We start from the raw sequence: 22,447 nt of genomic DNA, 5'->3' as shown, positions 1-22,447 counted from the left end.
GATAAAGACTTTCAGTATTGTCAGTTATTAAATATAGACTAATATTTTTTCTTCCTGTAAGCACTTCTTTTGTTGTTGCAATCAAGAATGGTAGCTATTAAAGTGTTCAACTGCTCAAAAAATTAAAAGTACACGACACGATATATCATTAAGTAGAGGAACAAAGGTTTCAGGAAATTCCAACACAGTCAAAGTTAACTGGATAACCTGCAAGTTCTCAAGATGTGCGTTTCCCATGTGTCACAAAAACTCCTGAAATGCTAATAAATGGTCTTGTGGTCCACATTAAACACGATGTGCCCCTGTGAGCTCAAATACTGTGGATCAGCTCATGACCTTTGATAATGCAGGTGAGTAGATATTTCTTAATCTTTTTGAAGGCCACCGTAAGTCAACCCAACTGTCATTCCCTGCTCTGAATTTTTAATGGTATTAAAAAAAGAAAACCAAAAAACAACATACCAACTCATACAAATCATCCTACCAGCCCATAGGATCAGACAAACATTATCTGAGGATCTCCAGAGAAAGTGCAGGGGAACAGAGATGTCAGCGCGCTTCACCTTGGGAGGACCATTACCTTAATTCCCACACCTGCTGAGTTTCCTCAGCCTTGCACACTCACGTCAAACCAGACACCTGCAAATACAGCAGTAGCATCTACAGTATCAAATACGCTTTCCATAGGAGCAAAGAAGAGTATAGTACTATCCCCCAGGCATGCAAAGCTGCACAATTAATACTCCTGGCCTTTGGTGTAGTTCTTAACAAGCACTTTAGAACACCTACTATTCATAACCAAGACATGCCTAACTGAGAAGTGCAACTTCTAACCACTCTTTCTGAGCAAAAGGGATCATAATTTCCACATATTTATCATCTTCTCTTTTCAAAGGCATCCTCAGCATCTAACTCGTATTAGCTTATATCCAAAGAAAACCCCACCCCACTAAAAGACATCCCACACCTGTCCTGCTGATTTGGTCTCCATTAACAACATATAGGATCACTAATATTCCTTCCCCGCAGTAAACCAGAGAATAATGAGGTTGTTCATTAGCAATCATTCTTCTATATATTTATGTCCAGCTTAAGAGAGAAAAATTCTCTTGCATCACACAACATGTAGACACATGATGAGAGCCCTTAGCCAGCAGCATAGGAAGAGTTCCTCAGGTAAGCAGAGCTCACTAGACTTAGTAATTTTTATTTTTCATTATTTGACTCCATGCAGTGTTAGATTATTAACCAGAATACTATATCTTCTTTCTTAAAATTCTTTCTTAAGCGATTTCAAGAAAAGATTTCTCCATCCAAAGGATACCATTATGATCCACATTTTCCCAAATGATTCACAACTGTGGTAGAACAAGAATCCCTCAAGCAAAAATGCAGTGTGTCATGAAAAAATTATTTCTGACCTACAAAGCACACAAAGATTTTAACTTTGCTGCACTCCCAAAGTCACCACCAAGTGACAATCACCAGCACATTTCAGAATGTGAAACTGATGCAACCTAGACTGATGAGCTGGGCATGTCTGTCCACAGCCTGCCGAGAGAAGTGCACAGTTAAGCGCAGTGTTTCTGGTGCAGCTCTAAAAGGAGATCAACCAGACCATTAGTGATGAGCAAGCATGGTACAGGTGCAGGATCTTCAAAGGGCTGCTCCTTTTATCCATGCTTAAAATTGGACTTTTTTTAAAAAAAGTAAATCAAGTTTGTAATACTCCCAACCTTCTGCTACACAGATCCATGGGAACGAGATGTACTCGGGGAGAAGGAGAAAGGGAATCATCAGGTATTTGGTGGTGGATAAAAACTTAGTCTAAGCATTGTTGGGTGTGCATACAGTTTTTGTCTCCCTGTTCAGATGTTGTTAAAACAGTAGACTTTAAAGAAAATGTCAGTGAATCCTCATAAGCACTATACATGACCTCTGGGGTAATTAGCAATCATTCAAAAGCAACAAGACTAAAATGTTCTATTCTTTATTACTGTCAGCTCTTGTCTTGATCAGCATTTTAATAAAGATGGTTCATTGCTAAGACAGTTTCATGAATCAGTCATAATTACATTCTGACATGCAGTGAATAGTAAAGCAAAACTAAATATCACTTCATCAACCTTTCTAACCTTTATGCAAGTATTAACTGTAAATAATTTTTACACAATCTTACAACAGAAAATCTGCACATTTCTTAGCTTTGTACATACTCTACCCTAACTGAATTTCTTGTGACCTATACCTGAAAAAAAACCACCCTTACAATCAGGCATAATTACTTCTTCTTGCATGATATTCAGGTGTGTTGCCTTCACAGATCAAACCAACTTCAAGTACAAAAAGCTATTTGTTCTACAAAGGAGTGTAATGCCTTAAGGGGTTAAGTAAATTTTTTAGTCTTCTCCCCTCTATTCTTCTGCAATAACAAAATATGGGAGATTGTTACAGTAGCCTTAGATACTTCAGCTTGTCCCAACTGTAAACACTGTAACAAAACAAATAATAATAAAAAACCCCCAAAACCCACACAAACAAATTTTGAGGAAACCTTTAAAAATGTCATCCAAGAATTCTGTACAGTATCAATGAAAGTAATTGAGTTCAGCTTAATTTTGGATGACAAACATTTTATTTATGAATTATTTTTAAATGGACCTAGAGCACAAAGACCTGGGAACTGAAACACATCCAAATATGATTTTTAAAATGAAACTTTTTCTTACACTTGTGACAAGAACATTCAAACTTTAAACTGAAGAGCTTAGCAGAGATATATTTAGAGGTGAAACTCATTCAATGAAAGTTGCACAAGTTTACATTACAGCCTTCAAAACTTTAATAACCAAGAAACCCCACTATTCTTGCTACCACAAGGAACATACAACCTATTGTACAACTTTTCAATAACTTATTTTAACATCTAGCTACAAATCAGCTACCCCCTAAGAAGAAGTAAAATAGACAATTAACTTGTAAAATAATGGTGCACGAATAAAGACAGAGACTCTTAAAATGTACTGTTCTGTGAATAGTATTTCAAAGAGTCAGACAAAAGTGAAAAGAATTCAGGAGGTACAGATGTGGCTGTGCTGGGTAGGAGACAAGTAGCTTCTCCTTTTTCCAGTCAGGGAGCAGAAGAATGGCAGAGTAAACTTCCATGCAGTAAGAGTTACACTGAACAGCTCTCCGCATTTCACATCACTTAGGAAAAAAATCTTCCTTGCAGAATAAGTATAAATATATTAAAAAATAAACCCAAACCCCAAAACAAAAGGAACAATCCACAAACCCCTGTATAACATTCAGTTTTGCTAAAGAACCAACAATTACTGTAATTTTCAATCTCCTAATAAACCAGCTCTGGTGTTCCATGAAAAATAAATGCCAAGAATTCACTCCGAATTTATAACATGATGCTTCATAAGTGAAGGGTCAAATTCACTCCAAATACATGTACTTCATTGGAATTATACCCTGGATGAAGTTATTTGCCTAGATTTCTTTTTTGCTGTTCTTTTTCTTTTTAACATTTGATTTGTATTTCTTTCCCCAGTATTAGCCTTTGCTCCTGCCAGAACTGTTGGCAGGCAGGGGAAAAAAAAAAGGAAAGAAAAAAAAAAAAAGTAGTATTGATTTACGAAACTGGATTTCCCAGAATAAAAAAAAAAAATGCGATTAAGTTCTAAACAAAGGCTAAAGATGGCTTACGCTTTGCTCTGATGAGGTCCACTACCTCATTACCAACAACTGAAAACTTCTGATGCATTTTGTTTCAAGGGAATCCAAAAGTCCTTGCTGTAAAGCAGGCTGGGGGGTGCAGGGTCCATTCACTCTTTCTGTATCACAACCATTATGTAAGAAGTATAAAACACTGCCTTTATGCTGCCAAACCACAATGACTCTTCTTACATCAAAGCGTTTTCACCACTAGGGGTTTTTTTTCTCCGAAATTTATTCAAGCCAAGGGCAGGGAGACAACAATTCATACACGCTAATTACACCTAATTATCTATTCCTTTTTTTTTTTTTTCTTCTTTCCACCAGCTTCAGCCAGTGTTATTTGCTATCTGGGTTTCTCACAACCTCCCCTTGCCCTGTCCATCCAACTCAACAGTAAAGTCTTTGAAGAAAACAGTTGTGGCTTCTTAGAATTTTAACAATATAAGGTTCAACTCAAATTAAATTATTCTATTATTAGTTTTGACACATTTATGTGTTAAATATGAAGGCCTTTTGGTTAATTTGGCAAATTCCTCACATCTCTTCATGGCTAGAATTGCTGGTAACACCCTCTCTTGTAGGAGCTTCTCCTCATGCTTTCTTTTCATGATCTAAATGAAATGTTTATTGGATTAAAGTTCTTCTCTGCAGACCTCCACGGTGGCCTGTGACAAAGAGTTTAAAAGCTTTATTAATTGGCTTGGGCTTTTGGGGGGTGGGGGGGTGGGGGGGGGGAGACAGGACCTCATTTCACATTACATCACAAGCAAATAAAACTGCCACGTGTAATTAGACTAATTTACCCCGATACAACAGGAATCAACTATTCCATATCTATGATATGCTTTGATTTACCCATTTTAACCAAGGAGTAAACAAGCCAAGCAAGATCTCAGGAAATCTTAACAATTAAAGGAAGTGAGAAGGCAGGGAGCCTGACACTGAGCTACAGTAGCAACTACTTTATCCTAAGATAAAGTTTAGATTTGCATCTAAATAAACCACCTAGGAGTTTATGTTTACACAAGTGTGTGTGTGCAAGATAGACGTAGAAAGTAAACAAATGGAACAGCTTAATACCTAACGAACCTGCTAATACAGTAGGTACATTATGAAATATTGGTAACAGTTAACTGCTCTGAACTACAGAATTCAAATAACCCTTGTGTTGAAATTTAAACTCACATACAGGCTTAGAAGGCTGAATGCAGAAAGGGCTGGTAACTTCCAATCTGACACCTTGCTTTCTATATACAAAATTTTTGTTAGTTGACAGTCTTACAAATTTGTCTAACTAAAATTACCCAGAAACTATACTGATGTTCAGCACAAAAATACTTGCAATCATGCTATATTTTCTATTTTTAATGTTTTCTGTGTTTAATTAGGTACACTTCACAAAAGATGAGTACTTCTATTACTTGCAGAGAGACAGAGCATGAACAAATGCTCCTTCTACTTAGGAGTTTGCTTGGTTACATACTAAGAAGGGAAACAAAAGGCCCAACATCTTCAGTAATGAAAAAGTCAATTGATAGGCAAAGCCATCACAATATCAAAGGCCTAATCCCTGCAATTCTGACTCAGGTGACAGTTCACAGGGGTCAGAGTGGCTGACACTGACCTCAAAAGCAGGTTTTAACTATTCAACATACTGAAAGCTGCTGGGCTATCACACCATTAGACTGGAACAAACTGACAAATCAATTTCATCAAGGAGATGACTTTTTTTTGGCAGGGGGGGAAAGCAGCAGATCTGCCAATCAACAAATCCCTGCATTTCTCACACAGGTGGTTGGACAAAAGCTGAGTGCACCATCAAAGACATTTTATATCTACCAATGCCTTTGTACAAAACTAACTCCCACAATTTCCTTTACAGACAGCTCTAAATGTTTTAAACAAGTATTTTTCACATATTCGAACTACAGCTACTGAAAAATGAGAATACGTCTAAATTTTTCCATGTCTTTCTTTGTAAGAAAGCATGTATTTTAACAAAAATCAGAGTAGGCAACAACGTCAATAAATAATTATTAACCAATTCCAAGAAACACAATGAACAATACAGCGTACAATAATACATTGCTTTCTATTTAAGAGGAGTGTACAATGCTTACTGTTAAAAGTAATTTTAATTAAATAGTTTTAAAATAAATAATTATTTGGTCCCTAATAGCAGAAGGAAAAAAAAAAAAAGATTCACTATAGGAAGCTTACAGTAATTTCCTGTCCTACTGAAAAAAAGTTTCTGGTTGATTCTTTCTCTTTAGTTAAAACAAAAAACAGGTAGCCAAAGCCAAGCATTGTATTTTAAAACTGTACCTTTTAAAGGTATATTCAGGCTATGAAAGGCCCTAAAACTTCCTGACCTAGTGCAGTGCAGGTCTACTGCATGAAGAAAACCTGACAAAATGCAGAATTTTCATATTTGGTATTTCAACTCTGCTTGACATTTTAAAACTTCATGCAATGGTTCCAGGAAACCTTTGGAAGCTCCAGAACTGTTCATTTACATCAGAGACCCCACATAACAAACTATTTGAGGAGCTTTCCTTCCTGATTGTCCAGAGAATGAAGCATTCAACTAGTCACTGAATTAGAATTCGGACTCCAGAAGAGTCAAGGGCTGATATAAATGTATTCATTAAATGTCTGCAAAAATTAATATTAAAAAATAAAAATTAAGAAGAAAAAAAAGGCTGCTAAACCAGTAAATTAAAATGTGCTCTCTCTCTTTTTGAAGAGTTTCACTTCAGATCTTACATCAGGTTGTTAAAGATAAGTGGGATGGGCAGAAGTGTTGATCTGCTGAGGGCAGGAAGGCTCTGCAGAGGGAGCTGGGCAGGCTGGACCGATGGGCCCAGGCCAGTTGCATGAGGTTCAACCAGGCTCAGTGCCGGGTCCTGCCCTTGGGTCACACCAGCCCCACGCAGCGCTACAGGCTGGGGGAAGGGTGGCTGGAAAGGGCCTGGGGGAAAGGGCCTGGGGGTGCTGGTCAGCAGCCAGCTGAACGTGAGCCAGCAGTGTGCCCAGGTGGCCAAGGAGGCCACCAGCATCCCGGCTTGTATCTGAGACAGCGTGGCCAGCAGGACTGGGGCAGTGACCGTCCCCCTGTACTGGGCACTGGTGAGGCTGCACCTCGAATCCTGTGTTCGGTTTTGGGCCCCTCGCTGCAAGAGGGACGTGGAGGTGCTGGAGCGTGTCCAGAGACGGGCAACGGGGCTGGGGAAGGGTCTAGAGAGAAAGTCTTATGAGGAACAGCTGAGGGAACTGGGGTTGTTTAGCCGGGAGAAAAGGAGGCTCAGGGGGATCTTACTGCCCTCTACAACTGCCTGAAAGGAGGCTGTAGTGAGCTGGGTGTAGGTCTCTTCTCCCATGCAACAAGCGACAGGAGAAGAGGAAACAGCCTCAAGCTGCACCAGGGGAGGTTTAGATTGGATATTAGGAAAAATTTCTTCACTGAAAGGGTTGTTGAGCATTGGAACAGGCTGCCCAGGGAAGCTGCTGAGTCACCATCCCTGGAGGTATTTAAATGACATGTATATGTGGTGCTTAGCGACATGGTTTCATGGTGGATTTGGCAGCGCTAGGTTAACAGTTGGCCTCAATGATGTTAAAGGTCTTTTGCAACCTAGTCAATTCTATGATTCTAAGATACATAGCTTTACTTCTAAACATTTTAAAAAATTGGTTTACAATTTTTTTGTATTTCTTATTGGTTTAGACTAACAATTTTTAGAGTATTTCTGATCTAAACAGTTAAACAAATTAACTGTGAGCAATTAATGTTTTTCTTTTCAAGAACTGCCTTTGTAATAATAATAATAAAAAAATCACTTAGGAGTTCCATGCACTTTAAAATTCTCGGTAAGAGATGCTGCAAGATTAAAAGCTCAATCAGAAGGGACTGAATCTAATTGCAATTATAGAATTAGAAGACCTTCCTTCCTAACACTTCTTATCTCTGTAAAGCTCTGTCTGTGTAAAATTTCATGGACTGAGAAGCACTCTTATCTGCGGCAGAAACTAAGCCCTTCCATAAATAATATTGTCCTGCAAATAATTTTAGCCAAAATAATGAAGTGAGCAACTGAGAGGTTTTCCTTGTTTATGAAAACTACCCCTTTAAGTTACAGGATTAAAGAATCACTGAAAAATTAGATCTCAAAAGATCAGAACACCAGGAATTGGGCAGGGGACACACGCAGGGCAGGAAAAGCTGCCAATAGTCTTACTGCTGCTCAACTACACAGACCTGGAGCTTTTACATGGCCACCAGCTGTAGGACACGGAGCTTTTATGTGGCCCTAAAAGTGGAACTTATCAATCACACCTCCCACTGCAGACATTCAGCAATCACTTGTCCTCAGTAATCTACCACCTAGAAAGACAATATGGACAAACTTCACAAGATAATTGTATCTTTCCTAGAGCACTGTTGCACCTTTTTGCTTATTCCACATAAACTGGTTTGTAGTTCTCTTTATAAGAAATAGGAACCCAAGTACAGATACTGTAATTATATAGTCTGAAGAACATAAAAACAACAAAATCAAGGATGAACATGGATAACTCTAGATCTAGGAAAGAAACTATTTCTTTTGATCATCTGAAGACATGGAAGGATTTTTGTGTAACAGTTATCAGGGTATCTAGGAGCTATGTGTTCCATTTATGAAGAATGGAAACAGCCTGAAATCCATTTCAAGCGAAGCACCTTTTCACAGAAATGTACTGTCAATACTTTCTAGTCATTCCACCTTCCCAAGAACATTTAAAAGAATTTGAAGCTCCTGTGCTGAACTACTTTTAGTGCTAAAGCCTTATTTTATGATTTATGATCATAAAATTAATTTCTGAAACAAATAAATGAAACCAACCCAACTTCACTAAACACCACACAAAAGCCCTGCAGGAGGCTCTGAGCCCAGAGGAAACTAAGACAGTTGTCAAAGCCACTGCCAAGGAACAGGTTAGATGAAACTGACACTACCACAGACACACATGGCTTGGAGTGAGGTAAAGCAGAAAAGACAGCAAATCAAATATTTGCAAGCATCCAATGTACTATTTTTCCTTTATATTTCCACTCAAACTCCTGGAAGATATCATCTTTACATTTCATAAAGTCACGCATTGAATTATAAACAGCCAAGGCAGAAGCTACTCCACCCGTTAACACCAATGCCATGATACAGATTATACATGAATTGGTGAAGCCTAAATCTGCATTTCTCAAACCACCATAGCCAGAGTATCAACCCAGTTCTATCCACGCCTTTGTAATCTAAGGACCACTTGTTAAAATCTTACTTTAAAATACATTCCAGTGTGGGTTCTTAATGCCTACTTCTGATGTGTTGAATTCAAAATGTAGATTTGGAAATTTTTAAATTATTATTTTTAATACCTTGCCATTACCATTGTATTTTCCAACTAAGGTCAGAGAAGCATTTTTTTATAAGCTTCCTCTGACCCACCTTTCAGGCATTATGTTTTGGGGAAAGAATCATGTTATATTGGTAATATTTATTAAAGTGACATTAAAGACAGAAATATTAGAGCAGTGTTAAAACACGAAGATGTAGGGAAAAAACGATGACACATAATCCAGAATTTTAGAAAGGCCTTTCTGAATAGAGTGTTTGTTGAGCGAAACCTTTTTTCTCCCTTCATTCATTATTATGGTAATGTTGTTCTACCTCTAGTCTGGGCTGTGCTACTTGTTTCTTTTCACACTACTCCACCGTCTGTCACAGCTCTAAAGCAATCTACCTTTAGGTTTTCTCTCGGCATTCTATCCACAAGGTTCCTTCTGAAAATTCAGATTATTTTCCCAGTCTTGATGAGGCATTCCATATGCATAGGCTACATTTCACTTTTTTTCTTCAGTTAGTCAAAAAGAGAAAGACGGGAACTACAAACAGGCACACGTTATACATATTCTTTAAGTCTGATCATCGGTGAAATGGAAGAGCCCTATATCTATCAAGGAAGAAAACTGAGTCAACTAGGAAAGATACATAGAAAAGAAAGGTCTGCCACTGTTTATGTATTACAGAAAACAAATACATACGAAACTACTACTGCTCTTGAAAGTGCTCTATGATCAGGACCCTATCCTGTATCCAATGCAGTCAGCTGCAGAATAAACCCTCTTCAAGAACCTGAAGCGGAAGTGTTTTTTCATCTATTTTCATGTTTCTTATTTTTCTAAAGCCATCCAGGTAAGAGCTGCTTTTACTAATAACCTCCCTGACTTTATATATAGGAGTGCCACATTCATGTCAATGGCATATTAACTTTGAAACATGGTAATTGCTCAGATGTCAACATTAGATGGGAATTTCAAAGGTGCTTAGGGAATTAAGCAATCTCATGATTCCAAAATGCCCCACTGAAAACCCAAGGCACTGTCAAATGCTTTACTGCTGACCACTTTAACGGAAACATCCAACCAATGTATCTATTCAGCAATTCCAAGTTTCTTCCCACTAAGCCAAACCTACCCTAAACCCTACCTTACCTTTCTTTTATCTGAGGTATTGATAGAGTTAACATTATTTATATATTCATGCTAGCAAGATTTTTGTGAGGTAGGTAAGTGCTGCTATTTCCATTTTATGTGTCATGTCAATCCAGGCAGAGCAGGACACAGGACCTGTATGCTAGCCCTCAACAATGTAACAATACAATCATAGCTTGTGAATGAAAAATATCTCTACTTGCCCAGAACTTAAAAGTGTGAGTTCAGCATATGTTCTTTTTAATAGCAAAATAAGCACTGATTATATTATTCAAATCAAGAAGGGATGCTCCATTTTTTAACCTAACCTAAACGAAACAATTAAAGTTCACAGCCTGCTACTTCACCACATTACAACATGCAGACTCCAGGAAGTTTGCTTCAGAACTGCTGATTTTTGAACACTACATGACGCCTCACAAACACTCGGTCAGAAAACCATTTACACACAAAAAAGACTCAGAAACAAGGTAACCGAGGGGTACATAGTAAACACAATTTCCTTACACCAAAGAACACCACATTTTTTTTCAGTATAATAAATGTAATAACCCCACAAGTCCACCACAGTACACTGTTAGAGGAATAATATGTTACACCATGTATATACACAACAGTGAGAAAGTCTTACCCAAACAAACAAATTCTGCTACCTTAGTCAAAAAGGTAACTTTTTGTCATACTAAAAATGTCCAGCTTTCAAGACACATTAATTCTAGAGAGAAAGAGTTCCTTTTTGTCTTACCTTCAATTATTTTTGCTCCAAACAGTTAAAACATACACATCTCATTTGGAAACTAGTATCAAAGCAATCCTGTACAGATCTCTAATTTATTAATACAGCAGGTGAAATTGAAAAGCATTTAACAAGTGACTCTCCTTACCTTCAGCACAGCAATGAATGGTACAAAATTAGCTCTCTGAAGACCATTTTTATAGAGATCTGAAAGAAAGGAAATCAGTACCATTTTTCTACTTAGTCTTAATAACAATGTCAGCTTGTCTTTTAGTCTAGCAAATAAAACTTGGTGTTGCTAGAGAGAGGAGGAACAAAAGGCAGAAAAGAAGATATGAAACTGATTTCTCTTCTTTTGCTGTATGAAAATTCAATACATTTTTAAGGAAGAAAGGAATATCCTGAGAAAGTGTGAAAAAGGCATATGCCTTTTCATTAGGGCATATATATGCCCTAATGACATATAACTGATTTTAGAAGAAGTAAGATCAGCGTCTGTTTTAAAGTAAGGATCTAGAAAAGGATTTGTAATGCTGGGTATACATTGGTACAATTATAAGGCCAAAACCACACATCTGCTACGTGCCAAGTATTTGGCAGAGTGCAAAACCCAACGTAAAATGAAAATACACTATTTGAGTTTATTGAAGTTAGTATTACTCTCATTCTGTGTACTACGGTACACTATCTTCTAGCAATTCTACCAGGTACACTCCCTTTTCCAAAGCAAGGAAAAGGGTCATCCCTAAGGCCAAAAAAAAAAAAAAAATATTAATATATAAACTTATGCAAAGTTGCTAAAAATACAACTGAATTAAAAAAACAATAGGATGTTATGTACAAAACACAGATCTGCACTCAAAGAAAATACAAATCAGTAAAAACAAACTGCAAAGCAGCATTTTATACCTTATTCATCTTTATATTTTACCAGCATAAACTTCTCTTCTCTGGAAACTATCCCACTGCCCAACATATTTGTAACAGAATGACTTGTTCTTTGAAAACATTATCACTGAAACTGTATGATGGGCTGATCTGTTTCGTTAATATTAGGATGCCTTATAAAAAGGCAGTACAGCACCTACGCCTGACAGAAGAAATAAGTAAGAGAATACAGACACCTGCTGGAGATGTCACCAATATTTCCCACAAAGACCGTGCCAGGTTATTAATACCACCTATATTCCCCTCAGTGCTTAAAGGCTACAACTAGGCTAAAGCATTTATGCTCTACCAACACCTCATAGTGGACAGAAGATACCAGATGCATGAGAAACCAACAGGACACCTATAAAATGGTTTTCACAAAATTACATATATACACAGAAACATTTAGGGAAATTACCAGTGAAGGTGATTCCACACTCTAATTACTAGCAAAATTGTACCAAGCCATGTATCATTCTCATTCGTAACTTTTTAACTCATAATAGCAACACATTAGTTACAACAGCCATCAACTGCATATTTACTCGCAAAAATCAGTGAACACATAACAATACTATAAGACAGCTACTTCTGTTAGCCCTCCTAGTTAGTAAGGCTGTAAGTTTTGTATTATGTCTGCATTTGTGAGGATGAGAAAAATAAAAAGTAATTTTGGTGGAGAAATGGAAGTCAGGATTCTTCAAACACTGCACCTCCATATTTCCCCACATTAACTGGGGCAGTTTAACATGGTTAAGCATATCACTTAATGGGCAGCAGCTGGGCACATCTGCTCTCTAACCAAAAAGCCACTTTTCCCCTTTGCATCCACAGGAAACTAAACTCTCAATTCAATCTTAAACCTTGATGCAGCATACCACACTAACCCAACTCTCTTTCCTGCAGGAGCATTTCAGGCACACACCGTGAGCATGCAGGAGTAGTGAGAAGGGACAAAGAAACAGGCGCTGATCAACATCTGGACTGCAACACAGCTCAGTTTTGGAGACGCTGTACTTGGCATTCTCTGTTGGGTAGCTAGTACAAGTGGATGTCTTTTAGGTTGACACAGTGACTTAATATGTATGAAAAAACCCCATACAGCAATAATGGTCACAAATTGACATCTCAAATATGCAGGATACAATCCCCAAGTTATGATAAAAAAAATTATCCTGAACTTTAAAGAGTAATGCTTCAAAAATCACAAGGGTGGCTCCCAGCTGAGTAAGGTACCAGCATCCAGTTTATCTGTAGTTAACGCAGCTACAGCAGTTATGATTTCACCTTGTTTGCTCAAGCAAATGGGAAATTATTTCCTCCTCTAGTGAAAACATTTAAAACATCCTCTCTCTCTTTTTTTAAGATAAAGTGCATTGTAAATCTTTAGTGATTCTCTTTTACTCAATTAATTTGGGTAGAAAAAAACCCCTACTAGTTACAACTAATAGTGTAACCAGTATTTTTTGCAAAACTTTGAAATTAATCTATCTGAAGTGTCATTAAAGTTGCACAGAAATTATGCATTATGCTAACTGCTAATGTTACACTATAACAAACATTTCTCTCCCCTACAGAAAATTACAATTACTGCTTGGTTAAAACTCATACAGGTTTGGGGACTTTGTAGAAGGATCTCGCTAGCAAGTCATACTCTATCTAAAAATATTATTAGAAATGGAAACAACTCTCCATCGAAGTAATTCCTAACGAGTAACCTCCAACCAGGCTGTGAGAATGGTATTTTGATAAGGGTTCTCCTTCAAGGCGGTGGATCAAGTTTGAAAGTTTACAAGTTAGAAACTGAGAAGGTATGTACTCTCGATCTCCCCTCTTTTGCAGAATCTGATCTTCACCTATCCTGGAACACATCCAAAACAGAGGCACTATTTCACCCTTACTCAACACCCCGTCCCCAGATATCCTGTCACTGGTTTGGACAGAGCAGAGAAGATCAGAAAACACAGAAGGATTTGGAGGGAGGTGGGGGGAGGAACACCTTGAGTTTGGAAGAAGGGAGGAGCCAGACAGTGAAAAACCTTTCTTCCTTAAGAACACCAAAAAAACCAGGGGATGAATTGGAGTATCTCAGATTACTGAAGACTAGAGAGTTTATTAGCATTAAATACTGTATGATTTTAATATGATAATTTCGTAAGATACTGAGATTCACTGTATTTGGATAACACTAGTAGCATGTTTGTTTTTACCTTCTGGTGGCCTGTTAGATGTTGCCACAACGACAACCCCATTTTGGAACAGATTTTCAAAAAGCTGCTTCAGAATCATGGCATCAGCAATGTCAGTGACCTGTAGAAGACAACGTATTTGTTTTATCTTGCTTTCAGCTTCTGCTGCAATAGATCTGCAAGTGGCTTTGTAGCTAGGAAAAATGCTTGTTAGTGAAAGCCATGGAGAAAGATTCTAATTATTCCTTGGTAAGCAAAAAATAAAAGGGATAATTAATAAGCAGTGAATGTACCACAGTCTTTCACAACTTGCCCACTCTTTATTGTGGAACTCCACCATTTCTTTACCAATTGCTAAATGATTCCATGTTAACTTCTATTATAAAACTACAGGTGGGAGACACAGAAAACAGACCTAAACATTTAAGAGGCCTAATGAATTAGAAACAACATGAAAAAAACAGAAGACAGAAAGAAAATACACACCGGCTGTTTTACATTTCTATTACCTTCGAGGCAAAGGTTTGCAGAGGTGAATTTAAACGGTCATGGGACTTCAGAAATAAAGACAAGTAGCCAACTATACATAATCAGCTGCTGTTGAAAATAGAATGATATGACATAGATACTATTGTGTGATTGTTGCAAAAAACAATTCAACAGATGGCCCATCACAAAAATAAGCAATTTCATTGTTCTTTTTAAGTGCCTTCTATTACTGTCCATGAATAATCAAAAGGCACGCAGTCACTTCCAGCACAGTCAGCCTCTTCTAACCTTCAGGCACAAAACACGAGTAAAAAATAAAAAATGTTTGGGAGAAGTGGTACTGGGAAAGGACTGAAAAAAAATAAGCCATAAAGTAAAATTTCTTTAAATATCCAAGTTTAGCTTAACAAACTTGCTTTACAGTACCAAGAAATAAAAGGAAACAGCAACCACTCTGTACAAATGAAAAAAATGCAATAAATTTTTCTGGAAAAAGCCCATTGTTACAACAGCAATTTGTATTTTACAGGACTTCACCAGCTGAGACCAACCATCTTTTAAGTAAACCATCTTTGTTACCGTTGCACTTGTTTCTCCTACATTCCCTTTTATTATTATATACACTTGTTGCATTTTGACTTACCAAAACCAACCCCCATTCTGAGGAAATAAAAAAGTGGTGGCATGCTGAGTTATACAAACAGACTGATAGACTACTGTGCTTTCACCAGTTTAGATGTTTATGTCACAATAGTAATACATCTACAGAAAGACTTTAACCACTATAATTTTTGCTAGTCCACCACCACACCAACCCCCATCATTCCCCCATTTCTAAATGACCTTTCTCAGCAGCAAAAAACTTTCATTCTACACTACAGACAGTAAAAGACTTATTACATTTCTGACAGCTAGACTGGAAGCTGTAATATTCGTAAGGAGCCAAATGTAAACGCCAGTTTCCTTCTTCTAAAGATTTCTTCTAATCAGTTCTATGGAACACATTAACATGGATTTTTTATTTTCCTTTTTGAAAAACAAACTTTTACACAATCAGTAACACACCCCTCAGATCTGTACATCTCTAATCACTAAGATCCAATGATCCAAAAAGCATGTAGTAATGCACTATTGTACTACATGTCTAATGTATCTGCTTATGCACACACCTATTAATAATTTATTTGTTCTGAATACTAAAAAACAAGAGACACAAGGGATCAGTATATACGTGCATTTTAGGGGTAACTGAATTTCTTGTATCAGAAAATCTAATAGCCAAGTTTTAGAAATGTATTATATAAATCATTCTGTTACAACTATTTTTGTTTAAAAACACTCTAAAGCATGCTACCTTCAGAAAACAGGGAGGGAAGGAACATTAATGCTCACATAAAAGAAAACAATTAATAACATTCTCTTATTAATTAAAGTGTTATTTGATGTGGAATTCTGAAGTTTTCAACTCTATTACAGAAAAAATAACTCTCAAAAGTTCTGCCAAAAAGCAAGAACCATTTTGAAAACTAGGATGTAAATATGTTCTTTTTATCTAATGCAGCTTGAGAAAGACAGAAAAAAATGTAAAGCAGGTAGAAGACAGTACTGAAGCATTGTCATTTCTCATGTTTTTTACTGTATCCAGCATTCATTTCAACAGGGAACAAAAGCAAAAGCTACAAATTACCAATAAGGAGAGCCTGCTAATGGAGAGAATGGAGAAATTTCATTAGCATTTAAGAGAAAAGATTTTTATGACCTAGTGCTGCTTTCCATTATGACTCACATTTTTTTTAAAAAAGGGAAAAAAGAAAAAAAAAAGAAAAAAACACTAGACTAATAGTTAATTTACATGTGTAAGTGCCTGAGACTCAGTCAGCCACTGATTGGTACAGTTCCACATAATGAATGACAAACATAAGCATGTATTATCAGCAATTAGTATTAGCACAAAAATAAGAGTCTAATTTTTATTAGAGGCTTTTAATAGCATGCAGGTTAGTAAAAACTCCCTAAACTGTAGTTTGGTTTAAGTCCAAGTGGTACCGATGGTATATAAAGACTAACACTGTACGATCACTCAGCTTACCAAGACGTAGGGATTCCGTTTTCATTATCAATACTAACTAACATAGGTTACAGTCACACGCCAAAATTAGAGCTTCTAATTACCTGTGTGTAGTTATTTGATCACTAAACAGTAACTAGTCTCTTTTTATTGGCCTACCTCTGTGTTCTGAAACATCAAAATTATAATTACAAATGGCTTAATTCTAGGGGTTTTCTTCAAAATAAGGACAAATTTTTAGAATGGCTTAGGGCGTTCATGATTTTTTAAAAAATACTTCAATATTTTCTGTAAACTGTATGACAAATGTGAGTAAGAATTAGCAGTGCTTTAATAACCTGAGAGCCTGTGGCTCAGGCAAATGCTGAGAAAAACCTGCTTCAGAATGGACAAACTCAGAAAGCTTAGTGCCATCACTAAGGTCCTGGCTATTACATAGTATTTGCAAAACGAAACATTTAAGACAGTAATTTTTTTTAATACAATATTTTGGAACACACAAAACTACTTTTAAAAGTACCAACATCAGTCAACTCTCCGCTTGTTTGACAGTTCTCTAGGCTTTGCAAGAATCACTTCAGAGTACTTCTGTCTTGCTTTAGCCCACTGTCAAAGAGGAATGTGCAACTTCAGCAATGCTTTTGTCTTTTGAAGTTCTGCATTTGGTTTCCTCTGAAATATGAGCATTAACAACACTTTTTGCTGTCCCTGTTACAATATCACTTGTCTATGTGTCTGCTCTTAAGATATATAAATAAATCATTCCAGCTTATTCTCTTTTTTTCCAACAGGTATTTGAAAGCAACCTGAACTGTTCAAAGCAAATCTCAGTAGTTTTCTGATGTTTTCTCCACACATAATTATTTTGCCAAAGTATTAACTTGACTTTCCATCTGTCAAAACAGACCATAGTTTTGCCTGCAAATCAGAGCAGTGCATGTTCTGGGCCTTTGGCTCTTCCCAGCTTCATTTTAATCTAGCACTTCTTTAAATATGACTGAATCAGACTGAAGTGAAATCTAGACATTATGTCCACCAGCAAAATGAGCTGCAAACATCCTGAATGAGACATGGCTCCTTATTATCAGCGTTAATTGTGTCACTATGTGAGAGCTGCTCTTGCAATCACTACTTTATGACTGTTTAAGCAGGTTTCTTATCCCAAATTCAGCGCCTTCTGCAAAATTTCAGAAAGCTGGGACTACTCTTCAGTAGACAAAGCCTGTGTAGCATTCTATGCTACAGAAAAATCAATCAAGAAATCCAGCTGTTCAGAAATATGTGAATTTAGAACATCAGTACACACAGAACAAGTAGATTTTAAAAATTCACATAAGAATACAAAGTCTTAGATACACATTTTAAAGTATAGTTCTTCTATTACTTTACCAGCTGTGACCCACTGACAAAACCAGGCCATTTTTACAGCTGAAGAGACTGATGTACCTCCAGCAAGTCAGCAGGGGGAGCAGGCAATCAATTTGGAAACAAAAAATACCCCAGTCTCTCCCCTTAAAATGTGGAAACATGACAGACAGCCTGGAAACACAGAAACACCAGGAACCAGTGGGCATTTATACAAAAAAGCAGGTATTTACACTAATACATGGTAGAGCAAAGATGCCTCTTTCTACCATTTGAGCACTTGATGTCATGACAGTTAACACTCCTTCCTGCCCTCTCCGAACCTTCCCATTTCTTCATAATGTAAATACAAACTGTCTCCGCATTTAGATTTTATACTGCAAATTTTGGAAGCCCAGCATTCATATTCACTAGATAAAGCACAATTTAAATGATCAAACAGAAGCAATTGTATGACCCTGGGCATTCTGAAACCATCGATCAAAGGACTACCCCTTGTTGAAAAATGCAAGAGTAACTTAAAACAACGCCTACTAATTTACAGCTATAAAAATCCCCTTCATGGGAGCTGATCATAAACCGGTTATTTTCTCAGGTGCACAGGCTTGTAAAATAATAGCCAGGAGATATAAATTGCTCTACCCATATCAGTAATGTATTTACTTTAAGAGCATAACAGATAATTTACAGTTAATAGATGATTCTTCTACTATTGGCGATTTGAGAACTAACACAGATCTGTGCTTATCTTGCTCTGCCTTTTCTCTCAGAATTAAAAAAAACTCAGCTATTTAAAGATGCCAAATACCTCTAGCCTCTCCTAACAATTTTTATAAAGCAATTTTACACTTAGATTTGTGACATGCCCTTAAAACAAAATTCACAAGCTGTATAAAACAAATAAAACAGCCAAGTTAGCTTGGGCAAAGATAATTTTATGAGTTTATTTTTCACTTCCACATTTAATTCAATAAAAGTTTCTTAAAATGTTAGTTACATTGATATAATCGGGCACTACCATGCCAAAGACTCAAATAACTCTAGGAAGGAATTTAGGTTGAATTTGACATGTTATTACACATCCTTCATCACACTGAGATGATTTTGTTGCATTATACAAACCACTGCAAAGACCAGGCATGCCAAGCAAGTGTCAAGTGGCTACTCTCCTGGGCACTGTACAGAGTCAGTATAGAACGATGGTCCCTGCTCTGAAGTACTCATGAGCCTCTTGGCCAAACACTAATAACCACTTGTATGACCAGTTACTAGACTGGTAAACGACAGCACTGTAAGGGGACTACTTACACCACCAACTTGCACCTTACCTCCTGCAAAAAAACCCAACCACACAACAAAACCCACCATCTTCAAAACTGTGAAATAACTTCTACAGTTCACTACTAGCCAGTGATTCAAATACTATATTCAATATCTGTACAAATACAAAGCAGTAACAAGTGTCATATTTTAAGCTCAAAAGTAATTTTATGACTTCTTACCTGAAATTCATCAAAACATAAGAGAGCAGCCTCTTCGCTTATTTCCTCTGCTACTGGTGCAATTGGGTCATAGGATTTGGCCATAAATCCTGCCTTTCTTTTTGGCAAGCTCTGCTTAAGGCGATGTATTCCTCAGTTGATAAAACAGAAAAGAACAAATATTTCTTATTTCTTTTTAAAAGACAGGGAAAATAAAATTATTTAGCTACTAAATAAAAGGTAACCTGGTTCAGTAAAAATAAAAAAGCTTCAAATTTAGTCCAATTTCAAGAGAGAAAAACAGTTTTCAACCACATCCAGGCAATTTATTAAAAACTCACAGATCCTGTGGTTTGTATTTTCTGGTTCAGAAACATGTAAAACAAAAATCAAAGAACTCTTGAATGCTATACTTTACCTTTTAAAACCTGATAGAAATTACAGTTTATCCAGCTCCAATTGATGACCTTAGTTTCAGTTTCACTTTGTAATTTGGCATTTTCTGTCTCAATCTTGAGTATGAAAAACCCTTATAGTGTTTACAAATCTATTGCACATCTCTATACACTGCATTCTCTAAAGGTTTATTTAGAATGCATTCAGTTAAAATAACTCAGACATGGCAACACAGTTCTATTTTAATAGGTTAAAATGATGATACTGGCACAAAGTAGTATTACTACATCCATACTTTACTGTCTTATGGATTGTATTCCATATGCCTATAAACAAACCTTTGGAAAACAAAGATCCTGCAGTAAGAAGCTACCTTTGATAAGATTAAGCACAAATGACAAGAAATGGAAACAGAAAACCTCAACAGTGACCCAATGATGATAGGAAAGTGGGCACTAAAAGTGGCAAAGTTGTTTACACCAGTGAAAGCTTCCCCAGAAAAATGCAGCTGTCACAATACTTGTAAATTACAGCATTATTTAACCATTTCATAGTTGTTTAAGGTCAAAGAATTTAGAAACAGAACAAAATTTTTAAATATATAAAACAGTACCTCTCTCAAAGCAAAGTGCCTTATTCACCCTGTCAGAATGTTTTCTGAAACTTAGGATGAACTTCCTTCTATTATTTTTTCCTCTAAATTACTGATAGCATTACTAAGTTTGCAAACCAGAACAGTTCTCATTCTCCTTGGCGTTTACACCCGATCTAGTTATCACTTACTCAAAATGCAGGCTGCATTTAACCTTTACCATTTCAATTTTAGCAATTGCCACCTTCAGACTTGCATGAAAGCTAACTGGTAACTGGAAAACGTTTAGTTAAGGATTTAATCCTAAATATACACCCAAGTTTTCTGTACAAGCAGGTATACAGAATCTCTGAGAAGAGATACTTGAGAAATAATATACAATTAATATCTACTCTGTATCTACTCTGGTATGACAGACAATGCTAAAATCCTTTAACTTATCTTTTTTTTTTTACTTTTCTCCTTGAATATTTACATATAGTTACACTAACATAAGAATGAGACAGACTTTTTTTACAGATACTATATTTCATAAAGTTCTTGTAAATACCTGTGTCTGCACTTACTCTGGTGTACATCTAACATGAAACCATGAAAATGGACTCTCTTTTTCCTTTCTACTTCCAAGTGAGAATAGAAGATGTCCATCACCATTGTCTTTCCTGTGCCTTCAAATAAAAAACAAACAAAAAAACCCCAGCCAAGAGGTAATTAATTTAAGAATAGTATGTACAGATTACAATAATGACTGTTCATTAGCTTTGAACTAATGAAACTATACTCTTCCACAGAACAAATACAAGACTAGACTGGTTGTGAAGAATAGTTATATTTTCTGTTCAAAATCTTGGAGCAACTGCACTTCTATTTTTCTGGTTTTAAATTTTGATCCATACAGAGATGGCTCAAAGGTTGCACAAAGAGCTCCACATGTATCCACAGAACATCCTTGATATTTCCTTTTGACAAGTGAGTATGTTTTCATGCTGCATTGTTGCAATTAGAATATATAAATAAATTCTCTCTGTGGCCCCCTCAATTACTTCCCAAATTCTTAAATTGTATTCTTAGATATTAGTGAGTGGGTAACATTGGGGGGGGGGGGGGGGGGGGGCGGGGGGGGGGAAGCTACACATGGTAATGTATTCCAATTCAACAGCTTTCAGAATTCAGAGGGTAATTGTATTAAGTAACATCATAACCAGGAAGAAAACTAATCCTGGAAAATCCATTACAGCAATAATGCTACATAAGCATAAAGCTTTTAGCCACTTCAGAATTTGAATAAACATACATTTAGAGAAAATTTCATTTGAACTGATGCAACTGAAACTTACCAACATCTCCATAGACATAAAGACCCTTTGGGGGTTTATTTTTTGCAAAGAGCTGCAAATCAAGAGAAAAAGAATAAATACAAATATAGGGTGAAATATGAGCAAGCACATTGTTGTGGTAAAGTAAAAAACTGACTACACTTAACCACCAAAGTAGCACTAGCTAGCAAAGTGTAACCTTGATTAAATCATTAGCTAAGAATTGCTAAGCAATCTTAATACTGTACTTGTGTAAATTCTATAAAAGAGGCCAAACATCTAGCATCATAGAGTCGTCTATGTTGGAAAAGACCTTTAAGATCACTGAGTCTAATCATTAGATAACAGCTATCAGAAGGCAACTGTGTCACTGTAGGTAGCTAGCACACATGCAGGGTTTGGGTTTTGGGGTATTTTTTAGATCATTGTGAAGAGAGCCCCATCCCCAGTCCTACAACACATGCCTTTTTACCAGAAAACATACAAAATGATTCAACACTTCCTAATCCATCATCATCAAAACAAATCCTTGTCCTCATTAAACCATTTGAACAAACATTCCTAGAAAAAGGATATAAAATTAAGCACTATTGTAGTGTTCATAGATACATGTACTACATACCTATTAAA

General features: G+C 36.6%; 1 protein-coding gene across 2 annotated transcripts in view; it reads right to left on the bottom strand.

Moving 5' to 3' along the window:
* The window catches only part of AFG1L (AFG1 like ATPase), a 72,139-nt gene that overhangs the window by 32,691 nt on the left and 17,001 nt on the right, over positions 1-22,447 (bottom strand). For both annotated transcript variants that reach the window (XM_055810222.1, XM_055810221.1), the window contains exons 3-7: positions 21,839-21,890; positions 21,068-21,169; positions 19,535-19,665; positions 14,132-14,231; positions 11,140-11,198 (exon numbers count right to left, since the gene is read on the bottom strand). In XM_055810222.1, the coding sequence (XP_055666197.1) occupies positions 11,140-11,198; positions 14,132-14,231; positions 19,535-19,665; positions 21,068-21,169; positions 21,839-21,890 (444 nt within the window). The remainder of the gene's footprint in view (positions 1-11,139; positions 11,199-14,131; positions 14,232-19,534; positions 19,666-21,067; positions 21,170-21,838; positions 21,891-22,447) is intronic.

This window comes from Falco peregrinus, chromosome 7, assembly GCF_023634155.1.
Source record: "Falco peregrinus isolate bFalPer1 chromosome 7, bFalPer1.pri, whole genome shotgun sequence".
NCBI lineage: Eukaryota > Metazoa > Chordata > Aves > Falconiformes > Falconidae > Falco > Falco peregrinus.
The sequence above is the reverse complement of the archived record's forward strand: the minus strand, read 5'-3'. Positions and strand labels throughout refer to the sequence as shown.